This window comes from Diadema setosum, chromosome 15 (genome assembly GCF_964275005.1).
Source record: "Diadema setosum chromosome 15, eeDiaSeto1, whole genome shotgun sequence".
In the NCBI taxonomy this organism is placed as follows: Eukaryota; Metazoa; Echinodermata; class Echinoidea; order Diadematoida; family Diadematidae; genus Diadema; species Diadema setosum.
The window spans coordinates 30,049,976-30,068,784 of NC_092699.1; the positions used below are offsets into that span (position 1 = coordinate 30,049,976).

Genomic DNA, 18,809 nt, shown 5'->3' on the forward strand with positions numbered 1-18,809 from the left:
AGTACTGCTCGGGTAAGGCCCGCAACAGCATCGAGAACTGTGTTCTCATGGAAGCACGTGAGGGTTACGCCGAAGCGAAGAGGATTTTGAGAGAGCAGTTTGGACAACCCCACGTGGTGGCGAACGCTCACTTGGATAAGATCCTGAAACGTTCACAAGTCAAGCAGAACGACCATGCAGGACTGTGGGACCTTGCGTGAGACATGAAGCGTTGTGGGATGGTTCTAGCCCAGATGGGATATCTCGCTGATGCAAACGGCTCTGAGACACTACTCAAGATTCAACGTCTGTTACCCGTTCACCTTCAAGCAGAATGGGCGAGGAGAGCCCACGCCATGATGGTGAGATGTGTCGTGCCCAACTTCGACTTGATGACAACGTTTGTTGAAGAATCCGCCCAGTTGGCCAGCAACATCTTTGAACGAAACATCGGGAAAGCGATTCCAAAGAATGATAAGTCGATGAAGAAAGAAACACGACCCAGAGGGACTGCGTTTGCAACTCAGAGGGTCGATGAGAACTCACCACGTCTAGTCCAAGGCAGTCGTAATCGTCCTGAAAGGAAATGTCCTTGCTGTCAAGGAAAGCACAATCTCACGTCCTGCGATTCCTTCAAGAAGAAAGGAGTAGATGACAGACGAGACGTAGCGATGAAAGCCAGATTGTGCTTCAATTGCCTACGACCATTTCACTTGGCTGTAGGCTATCTTTCCAAAGCTCGCTGTGAAGTAACCGACTGTGGTAAGACGCATCATGCTCTTCTGCACACAACATCCAATCCTAGTCGGAACTCTCCTCGCCAAGAGAACCGAGAGGACAGTACAAGGCAAGAAAACCAACAAGGGGTAAGGCAAGATAACCCAAGCTCTTCAAGTGGTAGTCAAGGAGACGAAAGGTCAGGTCGGTCATTCACCGCTCACCCCTCGAGAGGCAAGATCTGTCTGAGAGTCGTGCCTGTAAAGGTTGGAGGAAATGGAAGGCAAAAGACAACGTGGGCCTTGTTAGATGAAGGCAGCGATGTTTCGCTATGCACCAAGGGTCTTGTCGACAAGCTAGGTCTCACTGGGACGGAAAGAAGCTTCAAGTTGTCTACGGTGGACCAGACAGGAGCAAGCAAACGCGGCCTTGAAGTTTCCATGTCAGTCCAAGGAGTTATGGGCCAAGAAACATTGACACTGGACAATGTTTGGACTGTAGACAGTCTTCCAGTCGCCGACGAATGTTTCCCCAACTCAGCAGACGTAAAGGAATGGTCACATCTAAATGACATCACCCTTCCTGCCATGGATCAAGGAGAAGTGGAACTATTAGTGCGAGCAGATACCCCAGAAGCATTCTGGAATTTGGAACAGGGAGTCGGCAAACCGAAAGAACCCTATGCAGTTCGAACTCCACTAGGATGGACGCTTATGGGTCCCGTGTCCGGGAAGCGACAATACATGACAAGTTTCCATGCGAATTTTACTCGCCTTGAAGACGGCTCCCTCAAACAACAGTTGAAACAGTTCTGGAGGGTGGACTTTGGCGGGTATCTCAATCAGGACAATGTTGGAGATTCGGTTGAAGATCTTCGAGCACTGAAGGTGATGAAGGAATCTGCAGTGATGGTCGATGGTCACTATCAAGTCGCTCTACCGTGGCGCAGTTTTCCACCTGTCCTGCCAAACAATCGTCGTTTGGCCGAGGCGAGACTTGGGTATTTGAAGAAAAGGTTGGAAAAGAATGAAGCCCTACATGAGAAGTACGTAGATACAGTCAGCGACTACATAGCCAAAGGGTATGCAAAGGAAGTCGAGTGCATACCGTCGGATGTATCAGCTGAGATCGCCACCCAAGAAGAAGCTTCAAATGAGCCAGTATGGTATCTCCCACACCACGCTGTAGTTCATCCTCGTAAGAAAGACAAAGTCCGCGTTGTTCTTGATTGTGCGGCGAGATATGGAGGAACTTCACTCAATGAACAATTGCTGCAAGGGCCGGACCTTACCAACAATCTAGTCGGCGTGCTTACGAGGTTTCGTCAGGAACAAGTAGCCATAGTCGCAGATGTTCAGTCTATGTTCCATCAAGTGAGGGTTCCACCCAGGGACAGAAACGCCATGAGGTTCCTTTGGTGGAAAGACGGGGACTTGGCGCAGGAACCGGCCGAATACTGCATGACTGTACACCTATTCGGCGCCAAGTTGTGCCAGTTTTGCTCTACGGAAGACTGCCGAGGATAATCGCGGACACTTCAATGAAGAAGTGATCAACACAGTGAAAAGAAACTTCTATGTGGACGATTGTCTTAAGTGTGTTAAGGATCGAGCTGAAGCAGTGACTCAAGTAGAAGACATTCGTGAGCTGCTCAGTCGTGGTGGATTTCGGCTCACGAAATGGTTGAGCAACGACCGCGATGTCTTAGGTTCTATACCTGAGGAAGATAGGGCAGCATCGGTGTCGAGCCTAGATATCGACGAGCTTCCTGCAGAATGCACTCTAGGAATCCTTTGGGATGTTGAAACAGACTGTTTTGGCTCCAAGGTGCATCTCCATGAGAAGCCTGCAACGCGACGGGGAATTCTGTCGATAGCCAGTTCCCTCTATAACCCACTTGGGTTCATTGCTCCCTTCGTGCTGCCAGCCAAGATTCTCCTTCAGAAGTTGTGTAGAGTAGGATTAGGCTGGGACGAGCCTATTGGAGCCGAGGATGAGAAAGAATGGCGAAGACGGATGGAAGACATTTCCATGTTGACTGACTTGAAGATAGAGAGATGTTTCAAACCGAATGGTTTCGAAGTCGTGTCAGCTGAAGTGCATCACTTCTGTGATGCCTCAGAAGTTGGATATGCGTCCGTTGCATACCTACGCCTGACTGACAGAACAGGACGGATACATTGTGCCTTTGTCATGGGGAAGTCGCGACTTGCTCCAGTGAAAGTGGTATCCATCCCCAGTTTGGAGTTAATGGCAGCAGTGTTGGCCGTGTCCATGATCATTTCATCAAGTCAGAACTTGACATCCAAGTCAAAGACAGCGTCTTTTGGGCTGACTCGACATCTGTCCTTCAGTATATCCGCAGTGAAAGCAAGAGATTCAAGACGTTTGTAGCCAATCGTGTGGCAAGGATCCATGATGCCTCAGGGGTGTCTCAGTGGAGATACGTAGACTCAAAGTCTAATCCAAGTGACGATGGATCACGTGGCCTGAAGGCACAGGAACTACTCCAGAACCAGCGTTGGCTCAAAGGACCAGATTGTCTGTGGAGAGACAATGACTGGCCCATTCAGCCAGAAGTCTTGGAGTACCAGTATATGCAACAGCAATGAGAGCTCAAGTCAGCGACCTCTTGCATAGGTACTCTTCGTGGAATCAGTTGAGGAAATCCACTGCATGGCTTCTTCGTTTCAAGAAGCTTCTCCAAGCCAAGGTGAAGGGGGAATCCACGGATGATCTAAAGAAGCCCACTCTATCTGCCGATGAATTGAAACAAGCAGAGAAAGCAATCCTGAGTCTGGTGCAACGTGATGAATTCAGCGCTCTCCTTGAAGGAAAGCAGGTGAGCGGTACAGTCATGCCCAAGCTGAACCCAATTCTGGTGGATGGCATCATTCGAGTCGGCGGAAGACTAGAGAACGCACCACTGGATGACGAGATGAAACATCCTATCATCCTATCCTATCATCCTGCCCTCTGATCACCATGTGACGAAGCTCTCGATCGTCCATCACCATCACCTAGTAGGTCATTCGGGGGCCGGGATGACCTGGACAGCCCTCAGAGAGAAGTATTGGGTGTTGAAAGGAGGAGCAACCGTGCGAAAGGTGATAGGCAAGTGTTTCTCATGCAAGCGAAGAAATGCCAAGAAGATGGAACAATTCATGGCAGATCTTCCGAGTAGCAGGGTGACCCCAGACAAACCACCTTTCTCTTATGTGGGAATTGATTACTTTGGACCAATCATGGTGAAACAAGGTCGTAGCCGGGTCAAACGTTACGGGTGCTTGTTTACCTGTCTGAACTGCAGAGCGGTCCATCTGGAAGTAGGAAACAATTTGGACACAGACTCGTTCATAAATGCACTGAGAAGGTTCATCAGCAGGCGAGGTAAGCCATCCAAAATCATCAGTGACAATGGGAGCAACTTTAGAGGTGCGGAACGAGAACTTCGTGAGAACTTGGAAAGTTTGAGCCAAACGCGTGTGACTAACTTCCTCGCTGAGCAAGGCATTGACTGGAACTTCAATACTCCCACAGCTAGTCACATGGGCGGAGCCTGGGAACGGATGGTGAGGTCTGTTCGCAAGATACCTACCTGCTTACTTGGACAACAAATTGTCAATGATGAAGTTCTGTCCACGCTCATGGCTGAAGTGGAGTCAATCTTGAATGCTCGGCCACTCACTCAGTTGAATCTTGACCCAAACGATGACGAACCTTTGACACCAAACCACTTGTTGATCATGCGAAAAGGCTCTAGTCTCCCTCCAGGTGTCCTTGATCAGAAGGACGCATATGGCAGACGCAGATGGAGACAAGTACAATATCTCGCTTCTGTCTTTCGGAAGAGGTGGCAGAGGGAATATTTACTTCAGCTGCAAGAAAGGCAGAAGTGGAATGCCTCAAGACGGAACCTAGCTGTCAATGATTTGGTCTTGGTAGCGGATGAAACCACACCTCGCGGACAGTTGCCTTTGGGTAAAGTGGTTGAAGTGTACCCGGGAAAGGATGGACATGTTCCACAGGCTGAAGTGAGGGTCGGAACAAGATTCTTCAAGAGGCCAATAGCAAAGCTCTGTCTGCTAGAAGCCGCTGAAACGTAGTGATATAAGTGGATGACTTAATCGCAGTCATCAGACTTGATACTCTAGCTTAAGAGTTGAATCGAATGTTTGATGTTTGTTTATTCGAAGGTTAAGCAATGGCCTTTGAGATGTAAGCGCGAGTAAGCCAATATGACAGTTGTTTTAAACTGTAGTTATTTGCATTATGTATGCATTTTGTTGTTGAACGGCTTGTATGTGAATAGGAAGAATTTCTGCCGCCTAAAGATTGAGGTTAAATGACCATCCTGTAGGTTGCTCATTGGGGGCCGGTATGTAGCAGCAGTATTGATTTATTCGAGAAATATTTGATTGGAACAAATTTAGAGTGTTACTCCCCTTTAAAGTCCAGACCGTTACCTTGGATACACCATCAAGTGCGCATTCCTTCGGTTGCTTGCGCACTGATTTGCTTTACGTACTAGTATGCTGCATGTGTACTGACATGATAGCAGCCATGTAAAAGACATGGGCCAAGATGCAAGAAACAGTCAAAAGGAATAAGTTGGATCTGTGATTGTTTTACTTTAGGAACCTAAACAGTTTGCGAACCACAAGTTCGGGTTTGACACCATGTATGCAAGCACACACGTACACAAGTTCGTGTGATCCATATGTTTGGTTCAACACAAGTTCGTGTTTGTCACAAGTACACGAGACCAGCTGGTATTGATGTCTTCAATAAATGAACGAACCTGTGCGTTGCAACTGTGACTGACTGAAGTAAACTTTCAACTTTATGTAGTACGTGTCTACATTAAACACAAACGGCCTAACGTTACAACTAAACTAAGGATCGACTGTGTGCCATTGCTGGATTTATAAGTAACTTTAGAACAAAGGCCTAACGTTAGGGCTAACGTTAGAACAAAGGCCTAAAACGTTAGGGCTAACGTTAACTGTTAACTGTGTTAGACCTCTTTCTTTGGGCAAGTAGGATTTAATTCAGGTAGAAACTCGGGTCTATGGAACATTTACTAGACTAGAACTGTAACGTTAACGTTGGTTATATTCCAAGTCAACGTTAGATTTTAGAATAGAAGTAGCTGTTGCTAGGATGCCTAACAAAACAGTTAACGGTTATCGTTAGATAGCGTTGATTCTAACGTACGGTAAAGTTTGTTAGGTAGGCACCCTGCCTCTAAATCTAACGTTAACTAGAAACGGCGCTAGACATCTAACGTTACACCCCAAGTGGACTCACTTTTTCCGTTTTTAGATTGACAAAATGTGCTTCAAATGTTTCGATAAATGAATTTTTTAGTTTCATTTCATTTTCGAACTAACGAAACGTCGTATTTTTATAGGCCCTAACAAGATCCATATTTGATTCTTTGTCGGATTAGCAAACTAGGCCTACGGCTATATAGACCCTAGTAACGATCCTTTAGAATAACGACAAAAAGTTCGTAAAACAAACCCTAGCGGTTAACACTAGTTTGCTAATGCTAGACTTGATTAGAGTTTGTCTTTACCGAACTAAAAAGTATTTCTAATTAGGCCTAGATTCCAGAATATCTATTTAGACCCCTATGTGCATCTTACACGTATAGTTATGACATTGTTAGCGCTAGTAGTAACAGCTAGTATAGTATTGTCAATAATAGAATGTAACAAGTTTAGTCGTACTCGTACTATTAAAAGTCGTAGAAGAGACTAGAACTAACGTTAGTATAGATTCTAGTAGATCTAGCTCGAATCTAACGTTAACTGTTACTATAGCAGTGTTAGTTGCCTTGGTTTTAAAATTATAGCGCATCTGTGTGAAAATAACACCCCTGCCCCTGTTCGTGTGTCTTTTCTTTATGTTAAAATTCAGAGTATTTTCTCCACAAGTTTGTCAAATCTGAGGTAAATTGTGACTAGTAACGTTACAACCTGATACTCGGACGTGTTGGAGACACCCAACTATCGTTAGATAAATAGCTGCAGCATGCATGCAAAACATAAAAGTCATGGCCACATTACCGTCAAACTGGTGATTGTCTTCCGGGTCAGTATCGGATTATTGAACCTGGCGTGTTTCCACAGCGCTGACACTGGAAACTGCCCCGGAAAGAACTACCTCATTAGACGGTTAAGATAAGCGGAATCGGTATCGGAATCTGCATCGGAAAGAAACCGTTACTGGTGTGTTTCTACAGCCCCCTCTATCGGATACAATCCGATAGACCCGGAATTTGGGGTTCTGTAGAAACACGCTGACAGTGATAATGTCAATATCCCACTAGCGCGCGTAGTCTCAGTGTAACCAAAACAAAGGATAACAAATATCATATTTTGGATCAAAAATTTGTCTTCCATTGATTGGTTAAAAGAGCTTCACGTGATTATAGGTATTTTGAACTATTTTAGAGTGTTAGTGTGTTTGACACTCCGTGAAGTACTATTTGCAAAATGACGTCACTTTTATGACGACATTTTGCAAATAGTATACTATTTGCAAAATGATGTCACAATCACCCTTCTTTACAATCAAGTGTACCCGTCCGGTCCGGTCCCGAATTCTACTTACCTGTTCCCGTTTGCAGCGGCCATACAAACGCTTGGATACATGTGACGGGCAACTCTAGCGGTGTCACGGCTACTACGTTTTTCAATTTCCGATCTCTCGCACTGTTGCGTATTGAAGGCGCTGCGCTAAGCCTATATAATAATTTTCACTTTTTATTCTAATTTTTGATCCAAAATATAAAACAAATATACTTTGCTTAGTTTCGAGTTTCTTGTTAAAACTATGGGCCTCGTTGACTCCAAAGTAGTACCATTCACTTCGGGGCTGCGCCCCTCAGTGAATAGTACTATTTTGGAGTCACCTCTGCCTATAGTTTTAACAAGAAACTCTCAAGGCCAAGTATATTTGTATAATAACAATAAACGCATGCCGAGTTGCGCGAATATGAGTGCCATACTGTGCGTTATAACAGAGAAGACGTCACACTGAGATGGCGCGCGCTGCACAAAGGAGACAATATTAACGATAATAGAAACGTCATAATGGTGTGTGGGCAGAACTGCGATCCATTGTTCGGAGCCGCAGTTTTGAAACAGGCATGAACAAAGATCTTTCCTGGCTCAGCCCATACACTTTCTTCCGATAACTAATTTCAGTTGCTACTCCGCTATTGATAAGTTCATCCTTGTAGAGGTCTTCAATTTATTTTTTTTTGGTACTGGACAACTTGCGCAGTCTTGATGTGTTACTAGTAAGTGTACCTCATGTATATTATGACAATTTCCTCATTAGGTGATCCGAGTATCCTCTCGGATCACCTTCTGTATCTGTACTGATTCTTTAATTAGGTGATCCGAGTATCCTCTCGGATCACCTTCTGTATCTGTACTGATTCTTTCTTCTTTGTTTCTTTATTTCTCCTCAAAAGTTGTGCAGAGGTTAGCTCAGAAAGTCCTCTGCTTATCAATTTCAAAATCATGCCATGTATGTATCATGTCATAAAGATGACAGATCTAATGTATCATAGTGATCAGTCGACCGTGACGTCACGATGACGTCATTATATGAAAACACATTTTCATTCATATCTCATTAATGGAATGGAAATTTTCAATGAAATTTACGTCACATATATTTCAAGTCAAGCGCATTCTACTCAAATTATCAAAATTCATATTTATTATTAAAACGTGCGCGTACGCGCGCGTTGAAATATTTGTATGCTCCAATCGAGCTCAAAATCTTTTTGCACACGTTTCAGACCATTTGGAGCATTTTTTGAAAAATTGAAAAAATCGGACGGACGCGTACGCGCGCGCACATATACGCACGCACAGCTCATATGCAATAGAAATTTCCCGTTTTTTCACATTTATCAGATGCCTGAAATGTCAAGGAATATTTCTACCAAGTTTCAAGTCAATCCGACTCAATATGACGTCATACGGGCCCTTCAAAGTTGAAATTCCGCGCGCGCGTCAATGGCGATATACAGTGCAACTATGCCAAAAAACCGCCAATTTTAAATCCGATTTTACTCGTCAGGATGGACGGCGACCCCCCATTTTCTTTACATATTTTAAACGCTGATGAGTTGTACATGTCATTTCATCGGGTGGCAATGCTGGCAAAATGATTAAAAAATATTAAATTTCTTAATAAAATAAAAAAAGTAAATTTTCAAAATGACGTCATCAAATTTCACGTTTATTCGGGCATATCTCACTAATCCTTCGTCAATTTTCACACAGATTTCAGTATGTTGTAGCTTATTAAATGCTCTTTCATTAATGTATAACAATATTTTGATTAGATGGGGGCATCACCTCGTAAAAATGGATTGAAAGTAATCTTGTCAAATTTGACCAGTTTACGTGTTATCTCTATGGGAGTGCGGTTTTTCTGGAAATGAAAATTGACATGACTATCTTTATCGAGCACTAGCTCACTTATGCTTGGGTGAATTTCTCCCAGATTTTAATATGTTGTAGCTGAGACTTTGTGCTTTCGTTAATGTGCCCTTCGTTTTTTCATACGATGTCTGCATCACGTCAAAAAACTTGGTTGAAATTAAAGCTTATCTTCGATGTATTGAAATATTTCTTTCTTTCTGCAACTTTATGTGCAATAACTCAAGAAAAACATACCCTATCATCACCATATTTTGCACGTGCTTAGTTCATGTGATGAACATTATTTCATGAAATAACAACTACTTGATCAGACGCCATCTTGGGTATGTAAATTAGGGTCAAAGGTCATAGATGTTTCATCCTGTATCTTGGTGAATACATGTCCTATCTTTCCCATATTTTGCACACGTAAAGACCATGTTACAGGAATCATTTCATAAAATAACCACTTTTTGCTCAGATGCCATCTTGTCTGTGCAAAGTGGGGTCAAAGGTCATATGCACTTCTTTTTCTATCTTCGCTATGACGTGTTATCTCTATGGGAGGGAATTTTTTAGATGTGAAAATTGATATGACTCTCTTTATCGAGCACTATCTTACTTATGCTTCGGTGAATTTCTCTCAGATTTTAATATGTTGTAGCTGAGACTTTGCACTATCAGAACTCGAATCATTGATTAAAAAAAAAATCGGATCACCTTAATTTGTCAGTGATGACAAATTACAATCTCTAGTCTTCTTCTTTATTTGTTTCTTTATTTCTCCTCAAAAGTTGTGCAGAGGTTAGCTCAGAAAGTCCTCTGCCTATCAATTTCAAAATCATACCATGTATGTATCATGTCACAAAGATGACAGATCTAATGTATCATAGTGATCAGTCGACCGTGACGTCACGATGACGTCATTATATGAAAACACATTTTCATTCATATCTCATTAATGGAATGCAAATTTTCAATGAAATTTACGTCACATATATTTCAAGTCAAGCGCATTCTACTCATATTATCAAAATTCATATTTATTATTAAAACGTGCGCGTACGCGCGCGTTGAAATATTTGTAAGCTCCAATTGAGCTCAAAATCTTTTTGCACACGTTTCAGACCATTTGGAGCATTTTTTGAAAAATTGAAAAAATCGGACGGACGCGTACGCGCGCGCACATATACGCACGCACAGCTCATATGCAATGAAAATTTCCCGTTTTTTCACTTTGATCGGATGCCTGAAATGTCAAGGAATATTTCTACCAAGTTTCAAGTCAATCCCACTCAAAATGACGTCATACGGGTCCGTCAAAGTTGAAATTCCGCGCGCGCGTCAATGGCGATATACAGTGCAACAATGTCAAAAAACTGCCAATTTTAAATCCGATTTTACTCGTCAGGATGGACGGTGACCCCCCATTTTCTTTACATATTCTGAAAGCTGATGAGTTGTACATGTCATTTCATGGGTTGGCAATGCTGGAAAAATGATTAAAATATATCAAATTTCTTAATAAAGTTAAAAAAGTAAATTTTCAAAATGACGTCATCAAATTTCAAGTTCATTCAAGCATATCTCACTTATTCTTTAGTTGATTTTCGTCCAAATTTCAATATGTTGTAGCTTATTAAATGGTCTTTCAGATATATAATAACAACAATTTGATTGGATGACGGCATCACCTCGTAAAAAGGGATTAAAAGAAACATTGTTAAATTTGACCAGTTTACGTGTTATCTCTATGGGAGTGCAGTTTTTCTGGAAATGAAAACTGACATGACTATCTTTATCGAGCACTAGCTCACTTATGCTTCGGTGAATTTCTCCCATATTTTAGTATGTTGTAGCTGAGACTTTGGGCTATCGTTAGTGTGCCCTTCGTTTTTTCATACGGAGTCGGCATCATGCCCAAAAACTTGGTTGAAATTAAAGCTTATCTTCCATGTATTTTCATATTCCTTTCTTTCTGCAACTTTCTTTGCAATAACTCAAGAAAAACAAGCTCTATCAGCCCAATATTTTGCACATGTTTAGTTTATGTCACGTACATTATTTCATAAAATAACAACTACTTGATCGGGCACCTTCTTGGGTATGTAAATTAGGGTCAAAGGTCAAAAATGTTTCATCCTGTATCTTGGTGAATACATGTCTTATCTTTCCCATATTTTGCACACGTAAAGACCATGTTACAAGAATCATTTCACAAAATAACCACTTTTTGCTCAGACGCCATCTTGTCTGTGCAAAGTAGGGTCAAAGGTCATATGTACTTCTTTCTTTATCTTCATTATGACGTGTTATCTCTATGGGAGAGAATTTTTCTAGATGTGAAAATTGACATGATTGTCTTTATCGACGACTAGCTCAATTACCCTTCGGTGAATTTCTTCCAGATTTTAGTATGTTGTAGCCAATGTAATACTCTTTAAGTTTTCTTCAATCAAAGTTTTAATCGGATGATGTCTTCACCTCGTGAAAATAGATATAATGTAACCTTGTCAAATTTAACCAGTTTACGTGTTATCTCTATGGGAGGGAATTTTTCTGGAAATCAAAATTGACATGACGGTCTTTATCGAACACTAGCTCACTTACTCTTCTGTGAATTTCTCCCAGATTTTAATATGTTGTAGCTGAGACTTTGAGCTATCGTTTCTTTGCCCACTCTTTTTCATGCGACATCGAAATCACGTCGAAAAACTTCGCAAAAATTAAAGCTTAGCTTCGATGTATTTTCATGTTACTTTCTTTCTGCAACTTTCTTTGCAATAACTCAAGAAAGACATTCCCTATTACCCCCATATTTTGCACATGTTTAGTTCATGTCACGTACATTATCATAAGATAACAACTACTTGATCGAACACCATCTTGGGTAGGTAAATTAGGGTCAAAGGTCATAAATGTTTCATTCTGTATCTTCGTTATAGTGTATACTGAATTTGGTACCAAAGATGGCAGACCTGACTCTCTTTTCTAAATGAGAATTAAAACATCACACGGTCAATGTCATTAAACACAGATGAAACCTGTATGGTCATGCCTATTGCGATCAGGACTCGAATCATCGATTAAAAAAAAATCGGATCACCTAATTTGTCAGTGTTGACAAATTCCAAGTCTAGTTTTTTTCTTGTGTCCTTCTTTCTTCTCTCCTTATTCCCTCCTTTCCTACTTTTTGCTCTCTCGTCTCTTCTCTCTATATAATGCGTACCAGTACTTGACAGATTGTATCTCTTCATTGCCATTATGACGTTTCTATTATCGTTAATATTGTCTCCTTTGTGCAGCGCGCGCCATCTCAGTGTGACGTCTTCTCTGTTATATAAAACGCACAGTATGGCACTCATATTCGCGCAACTCGGCATGCGTTTATTGTTATTATACAAATATACTTTGTTTTTGGTTACACTGAGACTACGCACGCTAGTGGGATATTGACATTATCACTGGAAGGACAATAATGACTTGATTCACAGTACAATATAATATATACTTATGATGCAGAGGGCCGCCGTTATAAGCCGTGCTTGAACAGACGGACAGCCAGAGTTAAATTACCATTTTTTATTGTAGTACTTGAACACTAATACGGATGGGCCATGTTAAAGTGCGTGTAAATCCAGTTTTATACAATTACTTGGTAAACAGGAGTGGTGCCGGTGAGTGCGTGTGCAGGTGATGAAGCGCGAAAGTGTTGATGGTCAGCACTTCTAAGAAAATGATTGAATATGTTATAATATGGGCGAAGGGTCAAGCAGCAAAGTAAAAGAAAAGGAAAAGATTGTAAATGGTTTGAACGCTTTTACTATATCCGAATTAGATTCCTCTATCGAGTCCATAAATGTTGATAATGTTGGTCAAGAGGACATCGACAAAGCGATCAATCTATTGCGGCTTCTTTATCTGGAATGCTGCACGAGATGAAGAGTAAATCGTATATTAGCAAAACGACTCTGTTGCGACACGGATTGTCGCCCCTACACGGATTGTCGCCTCCTGCTCGGGGCGACAATCCGTGACGGGCGTTGGCGGCACGGATTGTCGCCCCCTACACGGATTGTCGCCTGGCGACAACCCGTGACGCTTGTGCAGTTCCCAGTTTTTGACCTCGAAGGCGACAATCCGTGTTGGCAAAAAAATTGTTGCGACACGGATTGTCGCCCCGTCACGGATTGTCGCCCCGGGCTCGGGGTGCTTCCTCTGGTATTAAGCTTTGGTGGGATGGGTATGACTGGTAAGTTATGCGTATGTGTGTGTGTGTGTGTGTGTGTGTATTGTGAGCTGCATGATATGTGATGCGTATGATTTGTTGTGTGTGTGTATGTGTGTGTGTTTGGAGTTTAGTAATACAATATGTAGAAACTGTGCATGTGTGGTAGTTGAATAGTGGTAGTGGTTTGTTTGTCTGTGTGTATACGTGTGCCTGTATGCTTGCGTGTGTATGTGGAATATAGTGGCGCTACTGTGGCAATACAAACGCCTTCCCAGTGTATGAGCACGTGTTTAAAGAATTCACACCAGCGTTGATCTAAAAATAGTATGGGTGTGTCAACCAATATCAGCGGTGAGGCGGGCTAGGCGAGAGAGAGACCGAGAGAAAATACATAGGCGGGAGGTACCCTCCCCAAATGTTATTTGTCTTTGTTCATTTTTCACTGCAGTCATTTTCTTCCATCAGTCTTATAAACTAGAACGTCCATACCACTTTTCTTTGTCCCAGAATAGGTTTGGCATGCTTTATGCATGAGCGAATAATTTCCACACGCCGTAAAAAAATTGTCAATCGTTACTTGATTTTAGCACAAACGAACTGCCATTGCACACCGCTAATACATACGTAATACAAACAAACACCAACAAACACTCAAACAAACCTCATAATGCAAATAAACCAACTCAACACTTTTTTCCTTGATATTTATTGATTTCATTCAAATCATTCATAAATCGACCCATTCTGGGTGCAACATGAACAAAAAAAGTTACAAAATGGCAATTCGAAACACAAACAAATCCATTTGTCAATTTATACCACAAATAATCTCGATTATATAAGACCAACCCTACTAATAATTTCTTCACGAGAAAGTTTTGACATGTATAGGGCCCTACCAAACCTATATTCCTTGAATATATTGGTTTGGATCATGTAATACCTTCTTACTTACAAGGGCATATATACATAAAAAAAACACACACAATTACATTACACAAATCTAGAATGAAATCAGTCATAAAAAACCCGACCACCACCTCCACGCCCAACCGAAACAAATCTAGGGCCTACATCTATCCTAATACTAAATCCTACCAACATCCGTCATACCATTTATAACTATCCTTCTTCAAATCCAATCCCCAACTACCAACCCCTGATTAAACAAAACCTAAATCATCCCACACCCACATTCACCGACCCAAATACATACATACATACACACACACACACACACGCTCACGAAGGTTCGTTATTCCGAAGTTTTGTTTTTTCCGAGTCTTCATTTATCCAAAACATACACTTCCCTATACCTAGTGGTTCGTTGATCCAAAAATGAAATTCGGAATAACGAACCTTCGAAATAATGACCCTTCGGACGAATGAGCCTTCGGATGAATGAGCCTTCAGAATAACAAACTTTTGCAATAACGAAATGTAACCCCCTTCCCATATACCGACGCACACCCGAACCGATACCACATCCTTCCTGATGAAACGATTTCCCAATAATGCTAAATAAGACATAATGGACCGTATGCAGAAAAGCAGCATCCGCCCGCACGCAAGCTCCACTCCGAATTCATATACAAATCTGCCAAACAAACTCATCAAATTCAAAGCTGCTGATAAAATCAATATCGACGTTTATGCCAGCAACAGCTTACTAGGTATCCCTCCCCACGCGCAGTTAAAAAACACATACGCAAAAAACTGACATAATAAACACATTCTTCCATCACACACACACACACACACACACACAAACGGACACTAAATTATCATGTGCACGCGCACATACACACTTCCTTGAAACCTCACCATGACTTTTTACATGGCATGTTTGCATGAATGTAGCCATGTAAGTTATGTGTTAGTATTTCAATGATTATGTCCAGAACGATATTACCCAGCAAAATGTGCTTCGAGGGCGGGCGACAATCCGTGTAGGGGGCGACAATCCGTGTCGCCAACGCCCGTCACGGATTGTCGCCCCGAGCAGGAGGCGACAATCTGTGTAGGGGTCACAATCCGTGTCGCAACAGACTCTTTCTAGCTCACAGCCATGGTTTGATAAAGAGTGCAAAGAATATAGGAAAAAATTCATGCAAATAAAAAACAAATGTCGAGAAAATAGATCAGATTATATGGATGAAAAGAGAACAATTGGCAAGAGTTATAAAAACTTTGTACGATCAAAGAGAGGAAAATACTTTGCTGACTTACATACTAACATAAGGAGTTTGAAAAGTAAAAACCCCAAAGATTACTGGAATATTATGAGTAGAAATAAAAAAGGAACTACAGCGCCTTCGAACATTTAAATAGAAGATTTCTTTGAACACTTTAAAAGCTTAAACAATCAAGCTTCGAATACTGATGTCGTAGAACTTGATTATGGCATTGGCATGAATTATGAATTGAGTCGAAGAATTGATGAGTCTGAAGTGATACAGCAGCTTAAACGTCTTAAAAATGACAAGGTTCCTGGGGATGATATGATTCTAAACGAATTGTTAAAGAATAGTTCTAAATCTCTTTTGAAACTTGTTACCAAACTGTTTAATGTAGTGCGTGACACAGGTATAATACCCTCAAGCTGGGTGGTAGGCTTGATTAAACCTTTGTTCAAAGGTAAAGGCTCACCTGATGCTGCTGATAACTACAGGGGTATCACCCTCTTTAAGGGGCATAGTCCCGGTAGTGTAGATGGCGCTGTTGATGCTACTGCCGATCACCGTTAGCACTGATACGAAGATTGCCGAAATTGAGCTGTCATCAAGAGTAAAGCGCGTAGGTGTTGCTAAGTAACGTTGTCTTCGTTGTCTTCTCTGCGCATCATGCAGTCTGCAGTAATGCCAGGGTGCGTGCATATGTGCTTCTTATTATGACATCACAAAAGAAATTTGCTGAAGCTGTCATCCCCCTGAGCCGAATCATGAGCCGAAATGTGATCGGACCACTGACACAGTGGATCGGACTTCTTCGGACTCGGGAAAGTGGGCCAAAGCGTAAGCGCCCAAGAGAAGTCGATAGCATAGGTCTCTATAGGAATCTTGCGCCGTGCGCCCGCGTACGCATTTGACTAAAACACGGGGACCATGCACCTTTAAGTTGTGTTGGTAAGCTATTCACTGCTATTCTAAATGAACGCATTACTTTGTTCATTGACTCTTATGATCTACTTGGTGAAGTTCAAGCCGGTTTCAGGTCAGGTTATTCTACGATGGATCATATTTTTTCATTGCACGCAATTGTTGATTGGCATTTACAAAAAAAAAAAAAGAAAAAAAATGTATTGTGCTTTTGTGGATTATAAAAAAGCTTTTGATGTAGTTGATCGAAGTTCGCTTTGGATAAATTATTGAAGGACGGGATTGATGGAAACTTATTGCGTGTGATAGTCAATACGACAACGCTAAATCTTGTATTTCATCTGGTGGTAAGAAATCCGATTTTTTTCAGAGTAACGTAGGAGTAAGGCAAGGTGAAAATTTGTCTCCAATCTTATTTGCACTGTATCTGAATGATTTCTGAATGACTTTTATGAGAATGAAATGGATGTTTATATAAATTCATTCACTCTTTTGTACGCTGACGATACTATTGTACTTGCTGAAAGTGCGAATGATTTACAAGATGCTCTTAACGCTCTTTCTGATTATTGCCAATTGTGGCATCTTACTGTTAATACCATAAAAGACGAAGGTTGTTATTTTTTCTAGAGGAAAAGTTAGAAATATTCCAACGTTCTATTTTGCCAATGAACTTTTAAGTGTAATTGATGAGTATGTGTATTTTTTTTTTGGAAATAGGAACCATTTTCAACTATAACAATAGCTTCAAAAAATCTATAAATAAACAAGTAACTCAAGCACAACGAGCTATGTACTCCATGAAGAGCAAAATTTCATCTCTTTGTTTACCTGTTGATATTCAACTTGAGCTATTTGATCAATTGATATTAACAATACTGTTATATGGATGTGAGATTCGGGGTTTTGAAAATGTAATTCAAATTGAAACGTTTTATTTGAAGTTCTGTAAAGAATTGCTTGGTCTGAACAAGAGAACTCCCAATTGCATGACTTACGGTGAACTTGGGCACTACAAATAGAAAAAAAATTGTCACTAGTCGAATGCTAATGTTCTGGTATCGTCTCATAAATCGGAAATCAGCTAAATTATCAAGCATCATTTATAGCTTTGAATTTTTCTCCTTTTTGAAGGGGAAAAATCAAATGGGTTGGATTTTCAAAGTAAAGAATACTCTTGATAGCTTAGGCCTTTCTGACGTGTGGAAGAGTCAAGCAAGTAATCTATCTTTATCTTCATTCAAAAGAATAATAAATACAAAAATTAAAGATATGAGTCAACAGGAGTGGCACAGTGATGTTGAGTTAAACAATCAATGCACTGTTTATAGAATATTTAAGCAGCAATTATGCTTTGAAAAGTATCTGATTCGTCTTAATGAAAATGATAGGAAATCTTTAACACGTTTTCGTTGCCTTAATCATAAGCTTCCAATAGTGTCTGGGCGTTACAAAGACATTCCAAGAATTGAACGTTTGTGTACCTATTGTTCTCAAAATGATATTGGTGTTGAATTTCATTATTTGTTTGTATGTCCCTTCTTTAAGACAGAACGCAAAAGATTTCTTTAAAAATATTAGAGGAAGTATCCTAACACATCTAAATATGATCAATTGTTCAATTCCACTAGGAAAAAGACTTTGTCAAACATTTCGAGGTGTTGTAAGGTAATAGTGTCCTTTTTAGTTAGTTACTGCACTTTATTATTTCATTTGATTTAGTTTGTTTTATATACCCTTTGCATGATTATTTACATCAGGTATGTGCCTGCATCGTTCGTAATTCATGTGATTGATTTACATTTGTATAGTATATTATTTATAACATACTTTTATGCAAATTCTATTTGAAAAGTATGTTGATATCTTGTATATATTTGTGACCCGCGACAACAGTTTCAGGCAAAACTCGCAAGAGCAAATTCCCTCCTAGGCGGGGTACAAAGATTTTGACCATTATTTTTGTCGATTTAGGTTTTTTGCAGAAATTGAATCTTTGATATGTTTTCTACATCTACACTATAGCATAAGACTAAGTTTTTCCTATCGAAAATGGAATTTTAAGCATCCTATGTTGGATCGCACTCGTCAGTTTCTAGCTTCTTTCGAACGTTATTATGTTAGTTTGTGTTATATATTACTAAGTTCATTAATTTTTTTTTTTTGTATGAAGAAATGATAATGAAGTCCGAAATTTGATGATATTGTATGATAACAATTATAAGGGGGGGGGGTAGGTGAAGTGGCAATACTTTTCTGATTGCCCTATCAAGCTGTTATTAAGCTGTAATTGTATTAATGTTTGAGTTTGTTTGTATACTTGTTTTGGTG

The 18,809-nt window shown here is 40.7% G+C and overlaps 3 protein-coding genes across 3 annotated transcripts; all 3 read left to right on the plus strand.

Moving 5' to 3' along the window:
• Positions 1 to 203: 203 nt before the first annotated feature.
• On the plus strand, positions 204 to 3,308 carry LOC140238663 (uncharacterized). The gene is made up of 3 exons (XM_072318562.1): positions 204 to 2,162; positions 2,209 to 2,820; positions 2,862 to 3,308. Exons 1-3 carry the CDS (start codon positions 204 to 206, stop codon positions 3,306 to 3,308), a joined length of 3,018 nt encoding a protein of 1,005 aa, XP_072174663.1.
• Positions 3,305 to 3,676, plus strand: LOC140238664 (uncharacterized). Its single transcript, XM_072318564.1, has one exon. It carries the CDS (start codon positions 3,305 to 3,307, stop codon positions 3,674 to 3,676), a length of 372 nt encoding a protein of 123 aa, XP_072174665.1.
• Positions 3,677 to 3,740: 64 nt separating this feature from the next.
• On the plus strand, positions 3,741 to 4,802 carry LOC140238665 (uncharacterized). The gene has a single exon (XM_072318565.1). The coding sequence runs from the start codon at positions 3,741 to 3,743 to the stop codon at positions 4,800 to 4,802; it is 1,062 nt and encodes a 353-aa protein (XP_072174666.1).
• Positions 4,803 to 18,809: the final 14,007 nt, after the last annotated feature.

What these genes read in the sequence shown, in the direction of transcription:
- LOC140238663 (XM_072318562.1), top strand. Translation starts at nt 204, where the DNA reads ATGAAGCGTTGTGGGATGGTTCTAGCCCAGATGGGATATCTCGCTGAT. An exon ending in CGGCCGAATACTGCATGACT is followed by an intron (nt 2,163 to 2,208) that starts GTACACCTATTC and finishes GCTCTACGGAAG; the next exon opens with ACTGCCGAGGATAATCGCGG. An exon ending in ACTTCTGTGATGCCTCAGAA is followed by an intron (nt 2,821 to 2,861) that starts GTTGGATATGCG and finishes CCTGACTGACAG; the next exon opens with AACAGGACGGATACATTGTG.
- LOC140238664 (XM_072318564.1), top strand. Translation starts at nt 3,305, where the DNA reads ATGAGAGCTCAAGTCAGCGACCTCTTGCATAGGTACTCTTCGTGGAAT.
- LOC140238665 (XM_072318565.1), top strand. Translation starts at nt 3,741, where the DNA reads ATGACCTGGACAGCCCTCAGAGAGAAGTATTGGGTGTTGAAAGGAGGA.